Raw genomic sequence first — 26,062 nt, 5'->3', positions numbered from 1 at the left:
CTGCCCACCCCCAGCCCTTGCAGGCAAAGCACAGAACTAAATCATTTTCCCCAGTTTCCCAGAGAGGCCACTTAAGAACTCCCATTTTCTAACAAAACCCAGAGTAGGTTACATGGGGCGGGGCGGGGGGAGTTCTCTTTTCTCTATTTTTCTATATATTTAAGTTTTTCATAAGAGAATATCAAAATACTTCAAATGAACATATATATATGTATGTACGTGTGTATGTTCTCAGCCCCTGAATCTGCCTCTGTATTGAGAGAAAAATTAAACAGCAATGGAACAGATTATATCCATCTTGGATTATGGTTTTGAAAACCACTTTAACCTAAAATAGAAAAAAACAATGCTAGATCCAGTCAGGAAAAAAAGAAAAAGCAAAAGATCGTTACCCAACCAAGCATTAGCCTACTTTCAGTCAGATGGATAATGCAAAGTGCCTTCTCCCTGGAAGTGAGGTGAGGCGAGGCGAGGCGAGGCGAGGCGAGGCGAGGCGAGGCGAGGTGAGGCGAGGCGAGATGAGGTGAGGGATGGGGGGACTGTGGGTCTCCTTCTTGCACCCTGGCCTCAAACTTGGCTCTGACCCGTTTTCTTTATATTGGGTTTCTGCACGTATTGTTTGAAGAAAGAGTAATATCAGCTGCTTTAACAGAGCACCGTTTGAAAACCACTGCTCCAAGGACCATTATCCACTCCTGACAGTTTGATTTCAATGTACGTTCATTCACCTGCCCCCAGGCTGCCGTGCCTGAGCGGCCTGCCCAGAGGAGGCAGGGGATGCCGCTGCCCCTTTCCTCGCATCTGCTGCACACAGGGCCCAGCCAGCACCTTCAGTACTGTCCACTCTACCCGTGAAGAGATGCCAGAGCAGACAGGAGCCAGTCCCATAAGAACCATAAACGTGGTCCGAGATCGACCCTGCTCAGAAATGCATTTCCCGAAAAAGTCATAGAACCCTTCTGGAACCTCTCTTGATTTGCTAACTTTGAAAAACTCCCAAAAACCAAAAGAGCTATTTCTGGTCTTCTAATGCCTCATCTCAGTACCAATCATCAAAGACATCTTTCTGAAATTAAACTGCTTAAAAGTCTTAACTTTTGTCAAGTGGCTAGAAATTCCATGTCTGGGGAACGATTTACTCAAAACCCAGCCCTGTGGACAAAGGTCTTGCTTGGGGGGGGGGGGGGGCTGCACACACAAAGATGTTAACGGTCCTTCTTCCTTCCTTTCCCTAAGAAAAGGGTTCTCAACGCAGAACATCCTCTCCCCAGGGGCATCTGGTAATGCGCGGAGACATCTCTGTCACTACATAGTGGTGGTGCTACCCTACGATGCACAAGACAGCCCCTAGAACAAAAAACTATTTGCCCCAAATGTCACTAGTAGCAAGGGGGAGAAACCCTGCTTGAAGGGTTTTGATCTCTTTATTTATTTTTTTAAAGATTTTTATCTGTCGGAGAGAGAGAGATCAAGAGAGAACACAAGCTGGGGGAGCGGGAGAGGGAGAGGCGGGACTCGATTCCAGGACCTCAGGATCATGACCTGAGCCAAAGGCCGACGTTTAACCGACCGAGCCACCCAGGTGCCCTGGTTTTGATCTTTTTAGTTTTTGAGTCTGTGACTGCAGGCAGATAAAGGGAGAGCGAACAGAACAACTCTCTGGAAGGCATTCCATAAAATACCACACAAGTGGAAACCCAAGTAAGTTAACTTAGAATTCCTTCTCCAGCTGGTGTGATGGCATCTCTGCTGGGGACGTCTTGCAGGGTTACGCAGAAATGCCAGGGGACGCAACCTCCTCACCCTTCTACCAACTCCGAGACCAACTGGAGGGGAGGCTTGTCAAGCCTGGCGGTGTTGCAGCTGCAATCCTGGAACTCTGTTCTGCACACAAAGTGCTACTGGGAAATGGGAGATCGATTTTACTACCTAAATTTTCAATCGTGTCATATGCCTACAAGTCATTGTCTGACTTGGAGAATCTCACATGATACCTTCATGTAATAAATTTTTCCTATTTTGAAGTCAGAGAAGCATATGAGTTTTTCTGATGCCACATCAGGTCATCCCCCTCCCACGAGAGAGCTGTTGAACAAATCAGAGTTTAAACAGCGTCCGTTGGAATCCGGCCCCTGCCAGGCCCAGCCCTGCTGGTGACCCCAAGGTGGAGCCCTGTGTCCGTGGCTCTGTTGCCCACGGCTGACCACAAGCTGTGGGGTAGTGCCAACCTGGTGAGACCCCTCCACGAGACCACCAGAGAAGTCAAGCGAAGGATGTGCACTGTCTTCCAAATCCCTCTTCATTCCCCTGCTTTCCAAATAAGCCAACACCCACGTTGCTATAGACTGGTTTTTAAAACAAAACCAAGCAATTCGAAGTTATCGCTCCAAAAGCAACAGCAATTCAGCCGAACGCCACATAGATCTATATAAAGGTGTCGACTTTTATATCCCCCTGAACTCCAGAAAGCACAACCTAGCTGTCAAGAGGCTGAATTTATGAATCTGGGATCTCAACTAGCATCATTCCTCCGCACTGCAATGCTACATTTTACAATGCCAGGTTTTTAGCATGAAAAATATTTTGCACACTCACAGCCAAACACGGAGCCCAACACAGAAGGTGAGCTCCCTCAGAACACAAGTGAGGCTCAACATGTCATCCTTTGAGATCTGCCATTCATACCTCACTGACCGCTCAAGTTCATAACTGAGCCGGCCTTGCTAGGGGTTCCCACAGCACACCGATCGGGCCATGATGAAGCCTAAGGAGGCTGAGCCAACTTTACTGTCCCTGACATGAAACAGCATTTGGTCTGTGAAGGAAGAACAGGGGCAGTCAGTCACCTTCTGGGTACCTCACTGAGGCCTCCTCGGGCTCACGCTCCTCAGTCCACGAAGACTTGGAGAGAGTGTGATCTACAGGAAAGACATTCCACGTTGGGGTTGACTGACTCGGGTTCAAGTCCTAATATCATCGTTAGCTTTGTGGCCCTAGCCAAGTGTCCTCCGTCTAGAAAACTGGGGTAATGAAGCCCATCTGAGCGGGTGTCGTAAGGACAAATGCAATAATGTATACAGAGCCTGTACGGCCACGTAGGAGGGATCGCCGGGCTACTTCCCTTGGCTGGGCCCACAGTGTGTCACGGAGCAGTCAGGCCGGCTTCCTTGTCACACACTCAGAGGCAGACCACTGGGACAAGGCAAAAGGGAGAGCAAAGGACCTAACTCATGGTCACTTAGCATCACTATCCCTTCCCAAATACTGGCCTTCTCACTACAAAGAGATGGTGTTTATGACGGAAGGACCAAACACATGATCTGGAGGGAGACCTCCATACAAGGCCGTTCTGTCCGTCACCTCTGGTGCACACACACACACACACACGTATACCCAGGCAGGGAGAGCCAGGTAAGTCACCTCCCCAACACCTCTCTGCTCTGGCAGGATTGACTTGGGTCTTTGTTCCGTGGTTCCCTGGCATCTCTGACAGAGACTGGTCCCAGATCACAGAACAGCTAACATCACTCAAAGCCATCATGCATTTAATTTGCCTTACAGCCTCACCACAGTCGGGTTCGCTATCAGGATTAAACACAATAAAACAACAACCTGAGGCTCCGTGTTTATTAAGTCAGCCATTCAGCAGCCCCATACACTGGGAGATAAATACGGTAAGAAAGGTGAGCAATCGCCGTTTCCAGTGGCAAGGCATCAGCCACCTCTCCCCGGTCTCACTGTGAGCCTCCTGCCTTCAAAACAATGAAGCCTGGAAATAGAGGACAAAGGTGCTCGAGTCCCTTTTTTAAAACTGATCTTCTGTACCGTGCATTTTTGTCATCTGTTCCTTATTGCATCGGATCCAAAGGAAACATATGGTAATGACCTTGTCTTTTATTTCATCTCAGGTTCTCCAATCCTAAAGGGAAGGGGCTCTGAAAACACAGCATAGCTCAAAGGACACAGAAGCAGACCTCAGGATTCATATTGTGCAACTGAAGACAAAAAAAAAAAAAAATCCAGGCTGCATCAGATGTTCCTCACTGGGGCTGGTTCAAGGTTCCAGTCCACAGCTTTGTGCACCTGCTGTGTTGGAAGAAGGAAGAGGGAGAAAATCTGCCGGAATGGGACATTAACAGCCACCCCCACACTAAGTCCTCTAAACTTAGCACTGGCTCTCAAACTTGGTGGCACCTTGGAGCGGAGCTGTAGAAGTTCCTGGTGCCTGGGTCTCACCCCACCCCCGGAAATGTCACGAGCAGGCAGGGTTGAGAACCACTGCAAAGAGGTTCCCCCAAATACACCTCTCTCCCAAATACTGCATCAGCAGCAGGATCCGGTCCTGCCCTTGTGTCTTCACAGAACTCAACTGGGCTTCGACAGGAGCCCAGAGCCCAGCTGAGTCGATATGTGATTTCTTTTTTTTTTTTAAAGATTTTATTTATTTATTTAATTGACAGAGAGAGAGACAACGAGAGAGGGAACACAAGCAGGGGGAGGGTCAGAGGGAGAAGCAGGCTTCCCGCGGAGCAGGGAGCCCGATGCGGGGCTCGATCCCAGGACCCTGGGATCATGACCTGAGCTGAAGGCAGTCGCTTAACCAACTGAGCCACCCAGGCGCCCCGATACGTGATTTCTAACAAGGTCCCCAGCACCCCGCGCTGACAGGTGGCCTGGATCCCTGTCCCACCCAGCACGGACTCACTCCCTTCTCACAGGGAGTCCTCACCCTCCCTGTCTTCCCCAGACAAAACGCAGTCAGGAAACAATAAGAAAGAACCACCTGAAACCCACCTCTCTAACAACACACACAGCACCCTGACCGGGTAACTACCTATGCTCTGTGGTCAGCTGCTTACAAAAAACGCCAGACCCTCCGACAGCTCGTTTCTCTGTCCCGAGGAGAAATGCTTCCTGGAGGGGAGGCTGCAGAAAACCGACGACGGTGGCCTGGCCCTCCCCTTAGGCTTCAGGGGAAGAGGGTAAGGAGAAAGATGTCTAAATCCTCAGTTGGATGCCCCTAAGGGGGACCCTGGGCAGGAGGGGGGTGCAGAGAAAGTGAAGGCAGATGGCGCAGCACAGCCCTGGCCTCCGGTCCTCCTTAGCAGGTGACGGGACACGTCTCTCCGCGGCTCTGGGCCCCCACACTGCTCTTCCCCCCTACTCTCGTCGCCCTCCCCACAGCAGCTCTGTGGGGGCAGGCGCTGTCTGTGCACACTGCTTAACACACGAGGAACCTGCACTTGGCCGGGGTGGGGGGAGGGGGCAGCGCCCAAGGCTGCCCAGCTCAGGCGGGGGGCAGGGTGGGAGGGGGCAGAAGGGACCTTGGAACTCAGGTCTCTCAACTCAAAGGGACATCGGGGAGTGATGCGGCGCCTTGAGACATACACCCTGGCTTTGCCCAGCTGCACCTGGACTGACTCAAACACATGCTCCCGGGAGGTCTGGGTAAATCAAGCAGAAGGAAGGAGCTGGGGCACTGCTCCAGAAAGGGACACCGGGGTGAATATGCTTTGAGCAAAAACAACAGCAGTAGACTAACGATAATGAGCACTTCCCAGGCACTGACCAAGCGCTGCACTCGGTGTTGGCCCTTTAGAAGCATCTCATTTAGTTCTTACTATGATCCCGGGAGTCAGCTACTCTGGTTATCAAATGTGGGCTTGAGCTCCCTGTTTAAAACTGCAATTTACACCCCCCATCCTCTGACTGCTCTTACCCTTTCCTACTTTTTTTTCTTTCCATAGCACTTACGACCTTCTAATGTACTTTATTATTACTTATCTGTTATGTTTATTGCCTCTGTCTCCCCCCCATTCCTAGTGTACTGGTTTCAAGGTTCCTCCGTGAAAGAAAGGGTTTTGTCTTTTTTCCTCCCACTGATACATTCCGAGTGCCTAGAACACTACCTGGTACAATGGATGTTAAGTAAGTGGCTGTTGAATGAATACAACATCATTTTACAGATCAGAGAACGGAGCCTCGGAGTAACTTGTTTAGGGTCACCTGGCTAGGGGGAGGCACAATTAGGATCCAAACATGGGTCTGAGTGACTTAGGATCTGCACCTCTACAAATGATTTCCTCCTCTCAAAGTCACCTTGACTTTTATTTTTTTTTAAAGATTTTATTTATTTATTTGACAGGGAGAGAAACAGCAAGAGAGGGAACACAAGCAAGGGGAGAGGGAGAGAGGGAGAAGCAGGCTTCCTGCTGAGCAGGGAGCCCGATGTGGGGCTCAATCCCAGGACCCTGGGATCACAACCCGAGCTGAAGGCAGACGCTTAATGACTGAGCCCCCCAGGCGCCCCTCACCTCGACTTTTGTAAGACGGGCATGCCGGGTGTTTTCAAAGCAGGGAGAGCTGTGTGAACCAAACACATACCACATACACTTAAACCTGTGTGACAAAAGTTTACACAGTTGTCTTTCTATTTGAATATTTGTACAATGTGCACTAAAGCTAGATCGAATGAAATGGCTTAAATACTATACCCTTAACTTATGTAAACACTGTATAAATGTTTAATGACCTACTTGATACAAAACTGACTATATTTTATGGTTTTAATTATATAATGAAAAAATAAAAAGAGCATCAGGAAAAAAAGAAGGCAACGTATAAATACATACTGGGTTGCCTAAGGATGACACTGAGCATGGGTGACTTTCTTAAAATTATAATCAGTTTTTCTAAACTTCCCTGATTTCATAGTGACCCAATACTACTTGGAATCAGCCTACAGTTTGACAGTTCTTGACGACACTTCCGCCTTGGTGACATCCTTACGAGGGACCCTGTGCTGGGGTACCCAGCTGTGCCAGGCCTGGATTCCTATCCCACAGAAACTGTGAAGACACACATGCTGACTCTGTAAAGCCACTAAGTTTGGGAACAGTTTGTTATGCAGCAAGAGATAACCACTACATTTGTAAAAAGGGGTCACTAATTGGACCAAATCCTGGGATGGACGCAAGGACTAAATGAGAAAATGTAGGTAATACAATTGGCAAATGTTCAGCATGAAGATGAGAAGGTGGAGCCCTGAGGGTATTCCAGAATCACCAAGCTCCCCTCCCCACAGTGTGGGGGGACAAGTGGTCTGCTGTCCAGGCCACGGGAGGAATGACAGGGAGGCCCAGTGCTCCATGCTCCCACCTGACTCGGTGCAGAATGCCGAGTCCATGTCCCTCTTTTAGGACCTAACACAGACTTTTTGCCCCCGTGATTTAAGTCCCCAAGTTTTGTTCATCTTCCCATCTTCCCTGTCTGAGGGCAGGTGGAGAGCAACGGAGGGGCTGGCAAGCTGAAGACGGGGCTCTGAGCACTGGTCTCTGTCCATGGGTCTGCTCTGGACTCGCTGGGGACCCTGGACAAATGGCTCACCTCCCTGGGCCTCACTTTCCTCATCTGGAAAATGTTGTGAGGATCAAGGTTATCTGAAGAGGGTCAGCTTATCTTTCCAACACTCTCTGGCTCAGTATGGGTGCACAGGAGGTATTCAATAAATCTTCATTAAAGCAACAAATATACCAAAATGCAGGTACTCAAGTGTCACTATATATTTTTTTAAAGATTTTATTTATTTATTTGACAGAGAGAGACACAGCAAGAGCAGGAACACAAGCAGGGGGAGTGGGAGAGGGAGAAGCAGGCTCCCCGCAGAGCAGGGAGCCCGATGCGGGGCTCGATCCCAGGACCCTGGGATCATGACCTGAGCTGAAGGCAGACGCTTAATGACTGAGCCACCCAGGCGCCCGTCACTATATTTTTTTTAAAAAAGAAAGCCTTGAGACAGAGCTCTTGCTAATTTCTTAAACATAACACGCTTTCTTAAAAAGTGGTATGTTTCTTCTTAGAACCACAATCTAGCTTCGTACTAAATTTTGCCAAATATGGGTTCACACGAGAAATACTACCCCAGTTCATACCACACTAAGAGCTCTACGACATCTGTATGCAGAATCTCCAAACTTCCAAAGGCAAAAAAAGAACCACGTTTACCTCCATTAGCAACTTCTACATCAAAAACAAATGATAATTTTCCAAAAAAAAAAAAAAAATTCCATTGAGATCAGTTTCTCAGCTCCCTGGTATAAGGCTGGTTCTGAATTCTGTTTTTTCCCCATTTGATCCACCAATGAAAAAACATTCACTGAGGATCTACTACCCAGTCCTTATTCTAAGGGACTCACTAATTAGCTACAGTGATAGAAAATGGTGGTACAAGAGAGCAGAAAGAATGGATTTTCCACCCAAGTCAAGGTTCTGTTTGTTGGTTCACTCACTGAATCACTCCAGACATTGACTAGGTACCAGCTACGTATCAGCACTGGGTTGAAGGCACAGAGAGGGCCCCTCCTCCATCACTAAGAAGATTAAGGCCCAGCTATAGTGGGCCATCTCATGGTCTGTCCTCCTTTCTCTGAAGTTTCTCTGAATTGTCTCCTCACCCCTGCCCTACTTATTCCCATTTGACGGAGGGGGAAAGAGAGGCAATCCACCAACCACCCTAACTCCTGGGGCAGTACGGGCTCCACACCTGTCCCTGCCACCGGGTTCTGCTTCATTTCACTTCATGTGCACCTTTCCCATCAACAGGGAAAGGCCAGGGGTCATCTATAGGTCTGGACAGGGGTCCCCAGCCAAGACCACATGGCCACCGCTTCCTCCCTCCCAGGCTATCATCCCCCAAGACTCCCACCGCCCAGGCTTCTCAGCCTCACTGGCCACTTCCTTGCATCCCTCTTCCTTCCATCTGTTAAATTCCACCTTTGCCAAGCTTCTGCCTCTAGCCTGCTCTACCTTCCCTGTTCTCCTCCTTTGTGCAGTTGAGGGAACAGGTGTTAATATCAGGGTAATTAATTAATCATGAACCTAACATTTGTCCAAGAGCTCATTTTTATGTAATTATGTTCCTTCATCTCGGGTCTAACTTTAGACTGAAAATGAGCATTTCATGAAAATTGAAAATGACAAATGCTAGGCACTGTGCTTTTCTGCAGCACGCGTTTTATTCTTGCAGGCCTTGTTTTTCAAATCTAGGGCTACAGCTAAATTCTCACATAATTTCAAAGGCTCATGTTCGATGTGCTCTTGAGGCCAATTTAGAGAATGAGGATTAATGGATGGGAAATCGTGGTCTTTACAGTTCTCAAGGCAGCCCACACTGTCTTCCCGGACTAAAATCAGCTTGATCGGTGAGCTCTTCTTCTTGCTATTTTCTTGACCATTCTTTTCCGGGCACCATCATTTTTATGGGAACCTGAAAGCTGTCTCCTGCTCCAAACTACACAAGACTCTGACAACTATCCATAATCAGACGAGAAGCAACAATTTGCTTAATTTCTTGGTAATTGTCCTTTGCCAGCTGACAAGGGGTTCGTCACGGCCGTCTAACAATACAGACAGCTTTTCTAACTAGACAGTTGGGAACAGAAAGCCCTCCATTAAACAACAGATGAGACTAATGGGTCTGAATTGCAATTTGTTATCAGTCTACTTGGGCAGATGCCAGGATTTCAACTATCCAAGCCAACCCAGCTCTCCTACAATTGTTCCATTTTTCTGGAACAAAAGAACATTAATTTTATCTGCAGCGTTTTTGAAAATTTCAGGGTTCACGGGACAGGGTCATCTGAAAGGTATTCTGAGACACGAGTTCTCCAGGCCTCCTGAATAATATGAAGGCTATTTGGGGTTTTTTTTTGGTTTTGTTTTTTAAAGATTTTATTTATTTATCTGACACAGAGAGAGACAGCGAGAGAGCACAAGCAGGGGGAACAGCAAGCAGAGGGAGAGGGAGAAGCAGGCTCCCCACAGAGCAGGGAGCCCGATTTGGGGCTCGATCCCAGGACGCTGGGATCACGTCCTGAGCTGAAGGCAGATGCCTAACGACTGAGCCACCCAGGCGCCCCTGAAGGCTATTTGTTAGACACGGGCATGGATCCAGAGGAAGAGGAAATATCAATTCATCAATTCCACGGATGCAAAACAGTGACAGCAGTGTGCAAAATGAGCTGTTCTGCCGCCTGCAAGCTCCATAAGCAATGAGTAGTGGAAACCTGTCACAGCTTGAAACCTGTCACATGTGATACAGACCGAGAAATAAAACTCTAAACTTAGAAAAAAGTATAGAAAATTATTTTGAATATCTTTCAGTCCAATGACTTTTAAGGGAAGGGCGAGGAGCAAGGAAGCACAGATCAGAATCTCACGGGAGGTGGGGGGATTTTTAAAACTATGCGTGCCATCCTCTTCTGGGATGATGTCATAGATGTACTTTTTCCCTTTCTTTTCACTAGGTACAACTGAAAATTCCATATATAAAACCATATATATTCCATATATAAAACCAACATAAGACTCTGAAAAATGAAAAAGAGAAGGCAGAGCGGTTGAAGACCTTAGCACCTGAGGAATGACACAGTGGTGCGTTCCATGGATTTTCTTGATGCCCCCGTAAGTCCCAGGATTGGCAGCTAACTAAGCCAGTAACCCAGAAACGTCAAGGAGTACAGACCAAAATTTTTTTAAAAATTAAAAATTAAAAAAAGAAAGAAAGAAAAAAGAAAAGCCTGCTCTCTTGGGCCAGAATACCAGAGAAGGGACAGCCCAGCGAGAAAGAAAATCTAGACAACTGCCCTACTCTGGCCAGCACCACAGAAAAAATGGCAGCCCACCCCCGCCAGCAATGGCTTAGTGGAGAGCCTAAACTTACAACCTTGGGAGGCTACAGCAAGGCAACCCAAACTCTGCACCAGGGCGGTGTCAAAGGAAGTTAGTGGAGAGCCAGGGCTGCTACCCTTACTGGGCTTTAAAGACCATTCCTGCTTGGTGGTGACAGTGGAGACCACAGCGGGTATCTGGACTTCTACCACAACCAGCAGTAATGAAGTCCCTCTCCCTGACAGGATAGTGTCAGAGGAGTCCGGAAGTCTGTCCCTGCTCCGTGGTAACAGGGCCACCCCTCCATGGTGTCAGTGGCATTCACACGGGGACAGTAACAATGTCCCCTTTCCCAATCAGGGCAATATCAGCAGGGGCCTAGTGGGGAGCCTCTGCTCCCACCCCTGCCCAGCTGTAAAAGGAGGTCCTCCATCCCCCAGGGTGTTGATGATGGCTACCTAGAGATCCTAGACCTCCACATCTACATAGAAGATAGAGGCAATGCCCCCCTTTTACCCACTGGAGCAGTACCAGGGAATTCCTGATAATATACAAGGTTTAAATAAGATCCAGAGTCTTAAAAGAATTCTCCAAATGTCCATATTCCAATAAAAAAAATCATTAGTCATACCAAGAACCAGGAAGATCTCAAACGGAGTCAGAAAAGACAACTGACATATGCCAACACCTTAATGACTAGACTGTCAAAATTATCTGACAAGGATTTTAAAGCACCCATTATAAGAAAGCTTCAATGGGAAATTATAAACATACTTGAAATAAATGAAAAAACAGAAAATCTCTACAAAGAAAGAGAAGTTATAAGAAGAACCAAATGGAAATTTTAGAACTAGAAAAATAACTGAAATAAAAATCTCAAAGGATAGGCTCACCAGCAGAATGGACGGGACAGAGGAAAGAATGAGTGAACCTGAAGATAGTACAATATAATTTATCTAATCTGAACAAAAGAGAGAAAACAGACTGGAGAAAAATGAATAGAGCCTCAAAAGATAAAGCAAGCAAGCAAGCAAGCAAGCCTCAGGGACATGTGGGGTGATAACAAAAGACCTAACATTCAAGTCACTGGAGTTTCATAAATTAGAGAAAAAAAGAGAATGGAACTGAAAAAGTATTGTAGGAAATGTTGGTGAAAATATTCTCAAATTTGGAAAAACATAAACCTCCATATTCAAGAAACTGAAACTCCAAACAAGATAAATCCAAAGAAATCCACTCCAAAACAAATCATAATCAAATGTCTAAGAACTAAAGATGAAGAAGAAAACCTTGAAAGCAGCCAGACAGAAACAATGCATTAGCTACAGGGAGAAAATTCAAAAGACAGCAGATTTCTCATCTGAAGCCATAAAGGCCAAAAAGAAGTGTCACATTTTTCAAGTACTTAAAGAAAAGAACTGTCAACCCAAAATTGGATATCCAGTGAAATTATCCTTTAAGAATGAAGGGGAAATCAAGACATTCTCAGAATAAGAAAAATCAAGAGAATTTGTCATGAGCAAAACTACCCTTAAAGAAGGGCTAAAGGAAGTTCTTTACAGAGAAAGAAAGTGATAAAAAAAGGGAATCTATTTTTTTTTTTTTTAAGTAGGCTCCATGCCCACTGTGGAGCCCAATGTGGGGCTTGAAATTATGACCCTGAGATTAAGACCTCAGCTGGGGTCAAGAGTCAGATGCCCACAACTGGGTATTTACCCCAAAGATAACAAATGTAGTGATCCGAAGGGGTATGCGCACCCCAATGTTTATAGCAGCAATGTCCACAATAGTCGAACTATGGAAAGAGCCAAGATGTCCATCAACAGATGAATGGATAAAGAAGATGTGGTGTATATACACAATGGAATATTACGCAGCCATCAAAAAACACTAAATCTTGCCATTTGCAACAACGGGATAGAACTAGAGGGTATTATGCTAAGCAAAATAAGTCAATCAGAGAAAGATAAGTATCATATGATCTCACTGATATGAGGAATTCTTAATCTCAGGAAACAAACTGAGGGTTGCTGGAGTGGTAGGGGGTGGGAGTGATGGGGTGGCTGAGTGACAGACATTGGGGAGGGTATATGCTATGGTGAGCACTGTGAATTGTGTAAGACTGATGAATCACAGACCTGTGCCTCTGAAACAAATAATACATTATATGTTAAAAAAAAAAAAAAGGGAAGAAGAAGAAGAAGAAGCTAGTAGGAAGGGAAAAATGAAGGGGGGAAATTGGAGGGGGAGACGAACCATGAGAGACTATGGACTCTGAGAAACAAACTGAGGGTTCTAGAGGGGAGGGGGGTGGGGGGATGGGATAGCCCAGTGATGGGCATTAAGGAGGGCACGTATTGAATGGAGCACTGGGTGTTATACGCAAGCAATGAATCATGGAACACTACATCAAAAACTAATAATGTAATGTATGGTGACTAACATAACATAAAAAAAAAAAAAAAGAGTCAGCTGCCCACAGACTGAGCCACCCAGATGCCCCAAAAAAGGGAATCTTGAAACATCAGGGATGAAGAAAAAACAAAGAAGCAAAAATATGGGTAAATACAATAGACTTTCTTTCTCTTGAGTTTTCTGAATATATCACAAATGGAGAAGAATAAAGGAATGTAAAGTAAGGTTTCTACATTTCAAACCGGTAAAATGACCATACCAATGGACTGTGATACATTATATATGTAATGTAATACCTAAAGCAACAACTAAAGAAGCTATACAACATACAACCAAACAAAGCAAACAAGGAAGTATAGAGATAAATCTAAACGGAACTCTAAAAACACTCAAGTAATTCATAGGAAGGCAGAAAAAGAAAATAGAGAAACAAAAAATAAAAGAAACCAAAAAATAAAATGTCAAAATTTAGCCACAACCCATCAATAATTACATTAAATGTAAATGATGTAAATATAGCAATTAAAAGACAGAGTTTGGCAGAACTGATTTTAAAAAAAGAACCGACTATATTCTGTTTAAAAAAAAATTCCCTTCAAATATAATGCTATAAGTAGGTTGAAAGTAAAAGGATTAAAAAAGATATACCATGTAAAAATTAAAAGAAAGGAAGAAAGGCTTTATTAATGTAAGACAAAGCAGACTAAGAAGAGTGGCTATATTATCAGTATATTTCATTTATATTTCATGTACTTCAAAGTAAAATGTCATAAAGTAGAATTCAGAGCAAAGAAAATCACCAGTGACAGAGAGGGACATCACATAATGATAAAAGGGTAAATCACCAAGAAGACACAGCAATCCTAAATGTATATGCACCAAACAGCAGAACTGTAAAATATGTGAAGCAACTGAGAGGAGAATGGAAAAATCCACAATTACAGCTGAAGACTTCAATATCTCCCTCAGAATGAATGACAGAACTAGACAGGAGTTAGCATGCAACATCACCCAACAGAACCTAATTGACATTTATAGAACACTCTACCCCCAAACAGCCAAATCCACATTATTCTCAAAACAGATGCCAAGACAGATCATATTCTGGGCTGTGAAACAAACCTCAAGAATTGAAATCTATGATATAATAAGAAATATATGTGTATAACATTTCCATCCTCATTATTGGCGCAAGGCTCCAAAAATCCTTAGAATTTCCTGATAGGAGGGGTTTTTTTGGTCATTCAAAAGGACCCCTTTGGGGCATACCTGAGGTGACTTAGGGAGGGGCCCCTAGATAGGCTCAGGATGGGCATGGTCAGCAGAAAGACAAATGGAGGACTAGGACTTTCAGCCACACCTGCCAACCTCTGGAAAGGAAGAGATGGGATGGGGGGAGCTGGAGATTAAGCTCCATAAAAACTCTTGAACAACGGGATTTGATGAGCTTCTGGGATGATAAATCGGCCAGAAGAGTGGCCCATTCCAGTTCCATCAGGACAAAAGCTCCTGTGGTTGGGCCCCTTCTGCACGTCATGCAGGCAGAATGCAGCAGTGAAGCCATCCAGTCCAGGGCTTTTCTTTGTTGGAAGATTCTTGATGACTGATTCAATCTCCTTCAGAGTCACAGGTCTATTCAGATTTCCTAGTTCTTTGTGATTCAGGTTTTGGCAGATTTTGTTTCTAGGAATTTAACCATTTCATCTATATTCTCCTATTTTAGTAATTGGAGTCTTTTTCTTTCTTAAGTCAATTCTAGGCAACGGTTTGTCAATTTTCTTGATCTTTTTGAAGACCCAACTTTTTTTTTTTCATCCAACAAGAAGCCATAACTTTATTAATGATAGAAACAGTACAAATTTCAAACCAAGCTGCAGTTATTCTTTTGAAACACCAAAAAAAGTCCTCGTTTTCAGATGGTTACATTGTTAATTCCATAATAGCATTTACAATATCATTACTGTTGTTCTTCAGGGCTCGGACTGCCTTTGCTCTTGACACATTTTCTTGTGACATGACCAATTCTATGTCCTTAACTTCTACACCGGTTTCATCAACCTCTTCTTCTTCACTCTCCTCTTGTACAGTTGGAGTCTGTGTGTTTTCTTGAATGTTTGAGACAGCTTCACCTTGAACTTTGAATTTCTCAGCAGCTGCTAGTTGTACTTGCTGAGATAAATCCTTGATCTTGGCTTCCCCAAAAACTATGTAGGTATCTGAAGCTGGGCTCTTGTAGACATCTGGTTTTGTGATGACAAAGAGGATATTCTTAGATTTCCGGATAGTGACTCTTGTAACCCCTGTAACCTGTCGAAGACCCAGTTTGGACATAGCCTTCTGTGCCTTCTTTTCACTCCAGCTCTGTTTTGCTTTACTGACTGGTTCTTCATCGATTTCAGCAGCTGCTGCCAGCTGGGCCTGTTGTGTGGTTGCCTGTGTGGAATCCTGTTCCTCAAGCTCTGGTACTGATTCATCACTGTCAGATTCTGTTCCAGACCCTGTCTCAGCGTGGGGCTGTGGCAACTCCTGCTCTGTAGCAGGGATGGTTTCTGTGGCTTCACCAGGCATTTTGTGAGGGGAACGCAGAACCAAGATGGCAGCAGAAAGACAGCGAGCCTGAAGACCCAACTTTTGGTCTTGTTGGTTTTCTCTGCTGTTTTTCTATTCTCTATTTCACTGATATCTGCTCTAATCTTTATTATTTCCCTCTTTGTGTTAGCTTTGGATTTAGTTTTTTCTCCCTTTTCTGGTTCCTTAAGTTGTGAAGTTAGGCTGTTGACTTGACATCTTTCTTGTGTTTTGATGTTAGCCCATGTAGTTACACATGTCCCCCATAGTGCTGCTTCTGCTGCATCCCAGAAGTACTGGTATGTTGTGTTTCCTTGTTCGTTTGTCTCAAAGTATTTTCCAATGTCCCCGTAATTTCTTTAAGTCACTGGTTGTTTAAGAATGTATTGTTTAATTTCCTCTTCAGCCCACTGTAGTCACAAAAAATACCTTGTATGATATCTATCTTTTAAAATCTACTGAGACTTAGGGCGCCTGGGTGGCTAAGATGGTTAAGCGTCTGCCTTCGGCTCAGGTCATGATCCCAGGGTCCTGGGATCGAGTCCCGCATTGGGCTCCCTGCTCCTTGGGAGCCTGCTTCTCCCTCTGCCTCTCTCTCTGTCTCTCATGAATAAATAAAATCTTAAAAAAAATAAAAATAAAAAAAAAATAAAATCTACTGAGACTTAATTTGTGGGTATCCTATGGTATCGGGATGTGGTCAGTAAAATATCCACTCCCTAAATCCCTCGAACATGTGAACATGTTAGTTTAGTAGCTAAAAGAATTTTGCAGAGGTAGTTAAAATAGGGAGATTATCCTACATTATGCAGGTGAGCCCAACGTAATCAATCACACAGGCTGGTTAAGGGCAGATACCTTTCTTTGGCTGGAGTCAGAGAGACACAGCAAAAGGAGGACGTCAGAGGAACTGGAAGCATGAGAGGGACCCAACCACTGGGTTGGAGAAGCCATATGGAGGACACAGGAGGAGTGTGGGCAGCCTCAAAGCAGCAAACACTGGTCCCCAGCTGATAGCCAGCAAAGACATTAGCACCTGGTCCTACAACCACCAAGGAACTAAACTCAGCCAAACCCCGAATGAGGTAGGAAGCAGATTCCTTCTCAACATGCAGCAAAGAACACAGCTCTGCCAACGCCATGATGCTGGCCTTGTAAGACCCCAAATGGAGGATCCTGTGAAGCCCACCCAAATTTCTGGCTTACTAAAACTGTGAGATAATGAGTTTGTGTTTTTTAAGATGCTAAGCTTGTGGTCATTTTTATGGTAGCAATAGAAAACTAATATGGGGGACGTGTCTAGGATAAAAATAGCTATGAAAAACATTCTTGCAACAACCAGGAAATTCACATATGGATTGCATATAAGATAATATCATGGAACTACTGTTAATTTTTTTTTAGTTGTCAAATGGTATTGTGGTTATGTAGGAGGACATCTTAAGTCTTCAGACAGTAATAACTGAAGCACTTAGGAGCAAAGCACCACCGTGTCTGCAAGTTATGAAGCAAATATGGCAAAATGTAAATGATTGTTGAATCCAGGTGAAGGCAAATAAATGTTCAAAAACATTTTATAAATCGTTGGAGAAAAAAAATGTCCAGTTAAAGAAGCTAGACACATAAGAACACATACCAGTGGCACCTGGCTGGCTCAGTCAGAAGATCATGTGACTCTTGATCTTGGGGTCATGAGTTTGAGCCCCATGTTGGGTATAGAGATTACTATTAAAAAAAAACACTATGTGAGTCCATCTATGTGATTGTTTAAAAAACGTATGTCGTGATAAAATTATATTGCAAACAAGGCAGTGATGATCACCGATGTCAAAACAGTGGTTACTTGCAGTGGGGAGAGACAAAGTTGTGAACGGAAAAGTCCAGAGTGAGATTGTGGGTGCTGGTGAAGTTTTATTTTGCAACCTAGGCGGTTGCCATACAAACATGTTTTATGCTCTAGCCTATATATGTGTAATATCTCACAATTTAAGAAGTTATTAAAATAAATCTTGTATTTGCAAAAACACTGTCAACTTTTTCCCAAAATTTGTTTTTATTATTCAGTTATGCTCTACCTTACGCTAGAAATAATTGAGGATAGGCCTGTATTTTGATTCCCACCTGATAAGGTTTGGGAGCACAATCATTCCTAAGATCCTTTTTTTCTGAATAGAAAAACAAAATCACAGGTCTGTGGTACAAGAAACTCTGAGAGTGGGGCCCAGAAATCTGTGCTTTAACAAGCTCTCTTGGTGATTCTGATGCTCACGAAGTTTAAGAACCGCTGGTGGAAGTATACATGTAAATAATCCTTGTTATTTTCATGGAGTAACAACTTCATCCTCAAGATCTTCTAGATATTGCTTCCCAGCACGCTTAAAGCCCACTGTCCCCACACAACGACAGGCACCCATGCGGTCAAAGGTTGCACCTGGCTGATGTGCAAGATGGACCTTGAGGCCTGACTGAGCTGTGAAGGAGAAGGGTTTTGTACTCTTATTTCCTAAGACATTTAAAGAGTGATCTAAGAGTTATCTCTTCAATAACCATAAGAAACATTCCCTCGGAGAGAAGCTGAGGCTCAGAGAGGCAACAGATGATGCCCACCACGTGTGAGTGGCAAGACCCATCATCAAAATCCAGGCCTCAGAGAGGAGTGGGTAATTCCAGAGTGTGCATCCTTGGCAGGGATGACCTGACTGAGCTCATGACCACCAGTGGGGGAGGACTCTGGATAAAACTAACTACTTCCTTGAATAACCAAATCCACAGAGGGGCCCAGGGGACCTCCTCCTTCAGTTAGGGCTGAAGCATTCAAGAATGCTATCCTGGTTGAAGCCATGAACATGGACATGTAACCATTGGACCGGCACAGCTCTGCACGAGGTCAGAGGCACGTGTGCTCTGCATTCATGAGGACACGTTGTTCCCAACCTGCAGAAGACCACAGCCCTGAGCACCCAACCCTTGTGCACCAGCACCAACCTCCCTGTGAGCAGCTAAGCGCTGAAGGCTGCGCTGCCAATTCACTTCAGCTACAGCAAAGATAACCCCTTTTCCCTCCCGCCCAGAGGAAAACCTCCGGAAAAAGGTTAATTTTCTGCCTCTGCCAGACAAACCGCTTCACCTCTGTCAGGGCCTGAAAGAAGACTTGGAGAGTCACTTTGAGTGCCTGTTCCATGTTGTCAAGGCAACCACCGCTCCCAGCTCTCGCCATGGGAATCTTCCTAACCATGTGTTCAGGCCCTCGCTTGCCCCCAAGTTCTTTTTGTTTTAAGCTCTTCTTTAAATCCTTCTAAAAAAAAACCGTTAGAAATATATCTTTCTACACCCTCTGAGCCCTCATTATTTCCTGGAGTTTAATCCTTCTTATCAGATGTCTGGTCCTCTATGTAAACAAAATGCCAAGGTTAAGGGCTTTGAGGCAAACATAATCTTCACTTTGTAATCATACAAATCGTGCTGCCTCTGAAAGTAAACTCATGCAGGTATGGTCCAAAGAGTTTGTGTGTTATGCAGGAAAAGAGGGTGGTTAACAACGGGGGGGGGGGGGTGAGGGTGGGAGGGGGTGGGCAGGTAGGGCCAAACAAAGGGGTGCAGGCTGACAAGAAGCTGGAGTCTCAGGAGAAAGAGATATTTACAAGACAACCAGCGCAATCTGCCAGAGGACTGGTACTCCGTGACGTGCGGGGACTGTCCTTCACTGCTTCAGCTGTGACAACAGGAGCACGAAGCGGGAAAGGAGGGAAGGAAGGAGGGAAGAGCACGCCTTCAGCTTCTAGCAATCCATACTGAATTCTTTACAGATAAAGTTATCTGACCTCTTGTGTGCTGCAAAGTGATTCAGAGCGGAAGGTTTGGATGAAGTCAGACTGGTCACAAAACAGCAACTGTTGAAGCTGGGCGACAAGTGCTTGGAGGTCCTCTATACCAGGCTCATTTTTTTGAGTGTAAACTGTGCACACGGTGGAGATGCCATGGGCACCCCAGCGGCCCTCCTACTTTATGCAGGCTGTGCGGAACTGCCAGATAAAACCTGGAAAAGCTCAAAGGCACCAAAAGTCTATCCTGGTAAAAGCTCTGATAGAGGGGCGCCTGGGTGGCTCAGTCGTTAAGCATCTGCCTTCGGCTCAGGTCATGATCCCAGGGTCCTGGGATCGAGCCCCGCATCGGGCTCCCTGCTCCGCGGGAAGCCTGCTTCTCCCTCTCCCACTCCCCCTGCTTGTGTTCCTGCTCTCGTTGTGTCTCTCTCTGTCAAATAAATAGATAAAATCTTAAAAACAAACAAACAAACAAACAAACAAAAAAAACCTCTGATAGAGCACAGTTGTGACGTGCCTCCCGTTCTGGCTCCACGGTAGCCACACTCCACGCCTTTCTCAGCCCGCGCAGCCTGCCTTCGGGACGCTGGGGATGACTGTCTTAAGGGGCAGTAATTCTGGAGTTTGCCTGACCCCACCGGGACTGATGGGCAAAGCTGTCAGTCTTTATTCCTGGGCACCAACATGTACAGAAGAAGACAAGAAGGAAATGAGACAAAGGGATTAAAAATCCAATGAAAATGAGTGTAAATAAAAACTCCTAAGATCTCCACAGTAAAGAAACTCAGCGAGAGTCAACTTGTGATTGCTCCAGTACGGGAGAGTAAGAAAAATTAATCCAAACATGGTTTATGCCAAGTCCTGGAATATGTTTCCATTTTGTCTTGTTTTGTTTTGATTGTACGATGGAGTATGAATGTGTTTGGGGATTGCTCAGCAAGCGCCATAAACAAATACCAAAGCCCTCCTCTGGCCCATTCCGCAGGCATTCCTTTGAATCCCATCTGGTTTGAACTTTTGTTTTTCCTTCTTATACTCGTCCGAGTTTGAAGGCAACTCCTAGGGACTGCTCCCACAATTATCCAGATGATTCCTGATAAAAATCGGGCCCCAGGGTACTTCAGCCAAGATGCACAGTGAAGGCCTGCTCTAGAACCAGCTCAGAGCACTAGTGAGAAGGCAGAGCACAAAGTCAGAGACACGCCCGCCTCAACGGGCCACACCAAACAATGTAAAAGCCAACTCTGTCATTTGTCACAAGGAACTCACGGGGCTGTCCCCTAGGACCAGTGGGTGACCACCGAGGCTGTCACCTGAACCCACGAGAGTAGAATGTAACCCACACCATCTCTGCAGGAAGCCTGCCAAGAAGCACGTCCCTGTCTCTCACCGCACAGTCTGGAATTTATTTCCTTTTGATTCTTCCCTTAGTAGATGTTCAGTCATTGAAATTCAGCTTTCGGCTTCTTACTTTCCTTCTTCTCGAGATGATACCAGCTGTTTCAGGAATAACATCTGAAAAAGTGAAATCCGGCACGATGCTAACAGCAACATTTGATTCTCATTCTGGCTCACCAGACATGCCTGAACTCTAGAAATGTATACATTTTTTTTTTAATCCTGATAATTAAGCCCCTTATGTAAGAATGACGAGAACATAGCTCGAGAGCTGGACCATTCTTCCGGGAGTCCTACCCGGGAGAGGCGGGGAGAATGAGACCTGACCTGGGTTTTAAAGTGGGCTTTCTCCATCTGGGGAAAGAAGACAGCATTTCTGAGTTATCTTATCTTTTTTTTTTTTAAGTTTTTATTTATTTATTTATTTGAGATAGAGTGAGAGAGAGAGAGCCCAAGAGGGGTAGGGTCAGAGGGAGAAGCAGACTCCCCGCTGAGCGGGGAGCCCGATGTGGGACTTGATCCTGGGACTCCAGGATCATGACCTGAGCCGAAGGCAGTTGCTTAACCAACTGAGCCACCCAGGCGCCCTGAGCTATCTTATCTTTAAAATATTGTTAATTGTCAGTTATCCATCTGCTGAATTATCCAGTTTTTATAAGACTTTGGGAATGTCACTTGCAAAGGGGACAGGTTTGCCTCGTCAATTAAATAAACTATTGCTCTACTTCCTGACTTCGCTGCTCCATATGACCAACAGATTGTAACATTTAATCAAAAAGCATTGGTGTGGGGTGCCTGGGTGGCTCAGTCGGTTAAGCGTCTGCCTTTGGCTCAGGTCATGATCTCAGGTCATGATCAAGGCCCATGTCGGGCTCCCTGCTCAGCGTGGAGCTTGCTTCCCCTTCTGCCTTCCTCTGCTCCTTCTCTCTTGCTCACTCTCTCTCTCTCAAACAAATAAATCACATCTTTTTTAAAAAATGACCAATGAATATAAAGACCGGGGACATGGGGTTACTACACCAGTACTGGAAACAACAGAAGGTGCCCCTGACGTGCCAGAAATGTCAAGGAATTTGGCAGATGGAACCAAATTGAAGAAAAATACCATACGCCAAACAGCGCTTCCCCGCCACCCCCCCACACCACCTCTAAGAACACACTGGGTTCTTGAGAAGCAGGGCTCTGCCACCTCTCACTTGAAAGGGCAAAGTTCTGAGTGGACAGCAGGCCACGGGGCAAACAGAAAGCCCACAAAGACCCCTCTGGGTCAGTCAGGTCAGGGGTATCTGTGATACCACAACTCATCCCTGGGTAAAGATCAGACCTAAGGGAAAGATGCACCAGGAGCAGTGGATTCCCCAAACCCAGAAAGGAATCAATGATGCAGAGACTACGAAGGAGCTTCCCTTCCCCTCCCCTCAGGCTGCTGGATCTCTAACTTGATATATTAGTCCACGTCACTGAGCAAATATGGGAGAAAATCCACAAGGTATCTATGAAGAGATTCTGAAACAAACAAGGACAACACGGCATTCCTACTTGTAAAAAAGACTGAGCGCAGGAAGCAAAAATAATTTTTCAAGAGCATCTCCTTATAGCCTCAAAGTTTCTGAACATACACGGGCTGTGCAGATGAGATAAGATGGTGAAAGAAGAAGGAAATAAAGAAGAGGCTTGAGAAAGAAACTGGGAACTGCATGAGATAAAAAATACGACTCAATCTAAAAGTACAAAAGCCAAATGAGTATCTGCATTAGAAACCACACAAAGTGGCACTGATTCAATAGAAACTGGCCCAGTGATGTGGAAAGCAAACAGGAGAAGTTCTCCCAAGAGGTAGAGAAGAACAAAGGGACCAAGGTCATGAGGGAGATAGACAAACAAAGGTGAGCGGAGCGCACGCACCGAGTCGAGGTTCTTGGGAACCAGAGCCCATAAAACTGCCACAGGGAAGGACCCACAACTGCAGATTGAAAGGGCTCACTCAGCACCCAAAATTCAAGTGGAAGGATGAAACTGGGATACGCTCGGATGAAAACTTGAAACGGCAGGTGCAGCGACAGGAAGAACCCAACGAGCATCAGATGTGGGTATAAAGATTACTGCATGTACGAATGGACCGAAGAGACCGTCTGGGCTGGCCTCAGACTTCCCTCCCAAAGGCTGGCGGGTCAGAAGCTGGTGGTTACATAAATTCCACACGGGATTAAGCCACACAGAATGATTACTACTGCACACGCCCCAGCGACTGTGTGTAAAACTGGCGAAATCTGAATGAGGTTTGTACTCTAGTTAATAGTCTCATGCCAGTGTCATTTTCCTGGCTTTGATATTATATTATATTGTAGTTCCATCCAATGTTCTCATTGGGGGAAGCTGGGCACAGGGTACCTAGGATCTCTGTACTACTTGGCAACTTCCTGTAAGTCTATAATTATTTTTTTTTAAAAAGTAGGTCAAGCATCAAGGTCCACTACAGAAATCTGAAAGAAAAAGGAATTCCATACCCCAATAAACTCCTGTTCACACATGAAAGCAAAGGATAGTCATTTTCCGTTATGAAGACAAGGTATGATGCCAGAAAAAGCAAGAGTCAAAATAAAATTTTCACAAATCCAGATTTATTAAATGGGCAGACATAGTCTAAAAAGGTCTACTGATGAGCACTGAAACCAGCTAAGGAGACTTCAATTTGAATAATTGTTATGGATGTGATTTTAAAACTAGCAGCAAACATAAGGTTTAAGAAATAATACATGATCAGAAAATGTATAATATAAAGAATAAATTATGCCTAAAAACTCCTATCAGGGCGCCTGGGTGGCTCAGTTGGTTAGGCATCCAAATCTTGGTTTTAGCTCAGGTCATGATCTCAGGGTCGTGAGATCAAGTCCTGAGTCAGGCTCTGCACTCAGCACAGAGCTGGCTTGAGATTCTCTCTTTCCCTCTCTCTCTGACCCTCCCCCACTGGCTCATGCCCGCGTGCTTTTTCTACCGCTCAAATAAATAAAATCTAAAAAAAAAGAAAAAAGAAAAGAACAAACACTCCTTACCAGTATGGGCAAAAGACATGATTAGATCATCCACACACACACCCCAAATTCAAACATCCATTAAACACATGAAAGAAAAAAAACCTACCAATCATGAACAATGAAAGAAATACAGACGAAAACATCTCGTTATAACAACTTGAGAGTAAATTGGTATGGTCTTCAGACCTTCAAAATACCACAAGCCAAATTATACCCTTAAGTTTCAAGTACTTATATAAGCCTTAAACTTGATCATGGCTTTTCTGAGAGTTCACATTAAAGAAATAAAAAAAATGGTATATCAAGATTTCTGCTCCGGGGCACGTGGGTGGTTCAGTCGGTTAAGTGGCTGCCTTCGCCTCAGGTCATGATCCCAGCATCCTGGGAATGAGCCCCACGTCGGGCTCCTCCCTCAGCAGGGAGCCTGCTTCTCCCTCTCCCCCTGCCTGCCACTCCACCTGCTTGTGCTCTCCCTCTCCCTATCTCTAGCAAATAAATAAATAAATAATCTTTATAAAAAAGATTTCTGTTCCAAGAGTGGGGGATGAATATAGCAAATTGGTCAGCTAATTAGCCAAGCCCTGCTTGCTTGAGTGACCAGCAATAAAATGATGTCAATAAAAGTATTTTCATTTTAGAGCTTACTAGGGACCCAAAGAGATAATTACGGGTGCCTGGCCCATGGTTTAAGTGCTCAGTAACCATTAGACAGTGGTAGCAGCGGAGATGTATTTATCTACAACACTGCACAATAGGTTCAAAACCCCTTATCTGAAATGCTTGCAGTCAAATGTGCCTCAGGATTAAGACCTTTTTGGATATACGGAGTGCCTGGGTGGCTCAGTCGATTAAGTGTCTGCCTTCGGCTCAGGTCATGATCCCGGAGTCCTGGGATCGAGTCCCGCATCGGGCTCCCTGTTCAGCAGGGAGTCTGCTTCTCCCTCTGATGCTATCCCCTCTTGTGCTCTCTCTCATGCTCTCTCTCAAATAAATAAAATCTTAAAAAAAAATTAAAATTTAAATAAAAAAGACCTTTTTGGATATCAAAAAATAATAGCATATTTACCCAACGAGGTCTGGAAGAGTACCTGGTAATCAGTTATATTACTATTCCTATAGGAATATATACAAACATTCATCCTAAGTGAGATAAATACCAGTTCAGGTCAGGTTTTGTAGTAGGCTGAATTAAAAAAAATTTTCAGTTTTTAGAGCTTTCTGGACTTCAGATTTGCACAGAAGGGACTGAGTACCCGTATTTATAATAGAGAAACATTAAAATCTATCTAAATGTATGATAATAAGGGATAAGTTACATAAATTACAATAGTCATAAGATGGAAAACTAGACCGCTCTAAAAAGTCATTTTTTCAAAGAATATTTAATAAAATGGGAAAATGTTCATGAATAGTAGGTTAAAAAAAAAAGGCAAGATAAAAACATGCATTATGAATTCAACTTTGCAAAAGGAAGTTACATAGATGCTTATAATTCCAGAATAAAAGACACAAGGAACCATACCAAGATGTTAAATTAGCCGCACTGACTTACGTTCTTCTTTAGACTTTTCTGTATTTTCTAATCTTCTACGATAATCCACTAATATTTTGAACCACTTAATGCCTGATGTTCCTGTGCAGGACTAGAGAGTTACCAAGTCCATCTCTGCCCTCAAGGAATCTAGAATCTCATCTCTGGAGAGCTCTGGGCAGGACTCAGGTGTCTCTGCATCAGACTGCATTTGGTTCGCGATTCCCCACTAGCACCTCAGGACAATGGGACCAGGCCACCAGGACTTTTTCACACCTCCACCAAATGAAACACTTGGTAACCCTGCAAGTCAAGCCAGTGGTAAAAATGGCATCAGTGGTATAACGAGAACTTGATTCAGCTCATGACCTTATCTAAAGAAGCCACCAGAAAAAAACAAAAAGGGACTGTTGAAATGTGTTTGCTTTCTTTCACTGTACTCATCAAATCTCCATTATTTAAGAAATTGCTGAAGGAGGAGGAAAAGATCGTATTTGGGTTTGTTCCAGGTGCTTCTCATGGGGAAAAGGATGTGAACTGGACCTTGACAGGTCCAGCAATGAAAACTTCAATCATTTTGTGGAGTATATGGATGCTAAGAGGGATCATGACATTGGATGGTCCAG

General features: G+C 44.7%; 2 protein-coding genes across 6 annotated transcripts in view; both read right to left on the bottom strand.

The window, feature by feature from the left end:
* The window catches only part of LARS2 (leucyl-tRNA synthetase 2, mitochondrial), a 149,751-nt gene that overhangs the window by 97,571 nt on the left and 26,118 nt on the right, over positions 1-26,062 (bottom strand). The window lies entirely within an intron of this gene.
* Positions 14,885-15,659, bottom strand: LOC113917501 (nascent polypeptide-associated complex subunit alpha-like). Its single transcript, XM_035728956.1, has one exon. The coding sequence runs from the start codon at positions 15,649-15,651 to the stop codon at positions 15,004-15,006; it is 648 nt and encodes a 215-aa protein (XP_035584849.1). The 5' UTR covers positions 15,652-15,659; the 3' UTR covers positions 14,885-15,003.

This window comes from Zalophus californianus, chromosome 1 (assembly GCF_009762305.2).
Source record: "Zalophus californianus isolate mZalCal1 chromosome 1, mZalCal1.pri.v2, whole genome shotgun sequence".
NCBI classification, from domain to species: domain Eukaryota; kingdom Metazoa; phylum Chordata; class Mammalia; order Carnivora; family Otariidae; genus Zalophus; species Zalophus californianus.
This window is presented reverse-complemented; position numbering and strand designations above follow the sequence as displayed.

Excerpts from the sequence above, each read along its gene's own strand:
- LOC113917501 (XM_035728956.1), bottom strand. The coding sequence starts at position 15,651 with ATGCCTGGTGAAGCCACAGAAACCATCCCTGCTACAGAGCAGGAGTTG.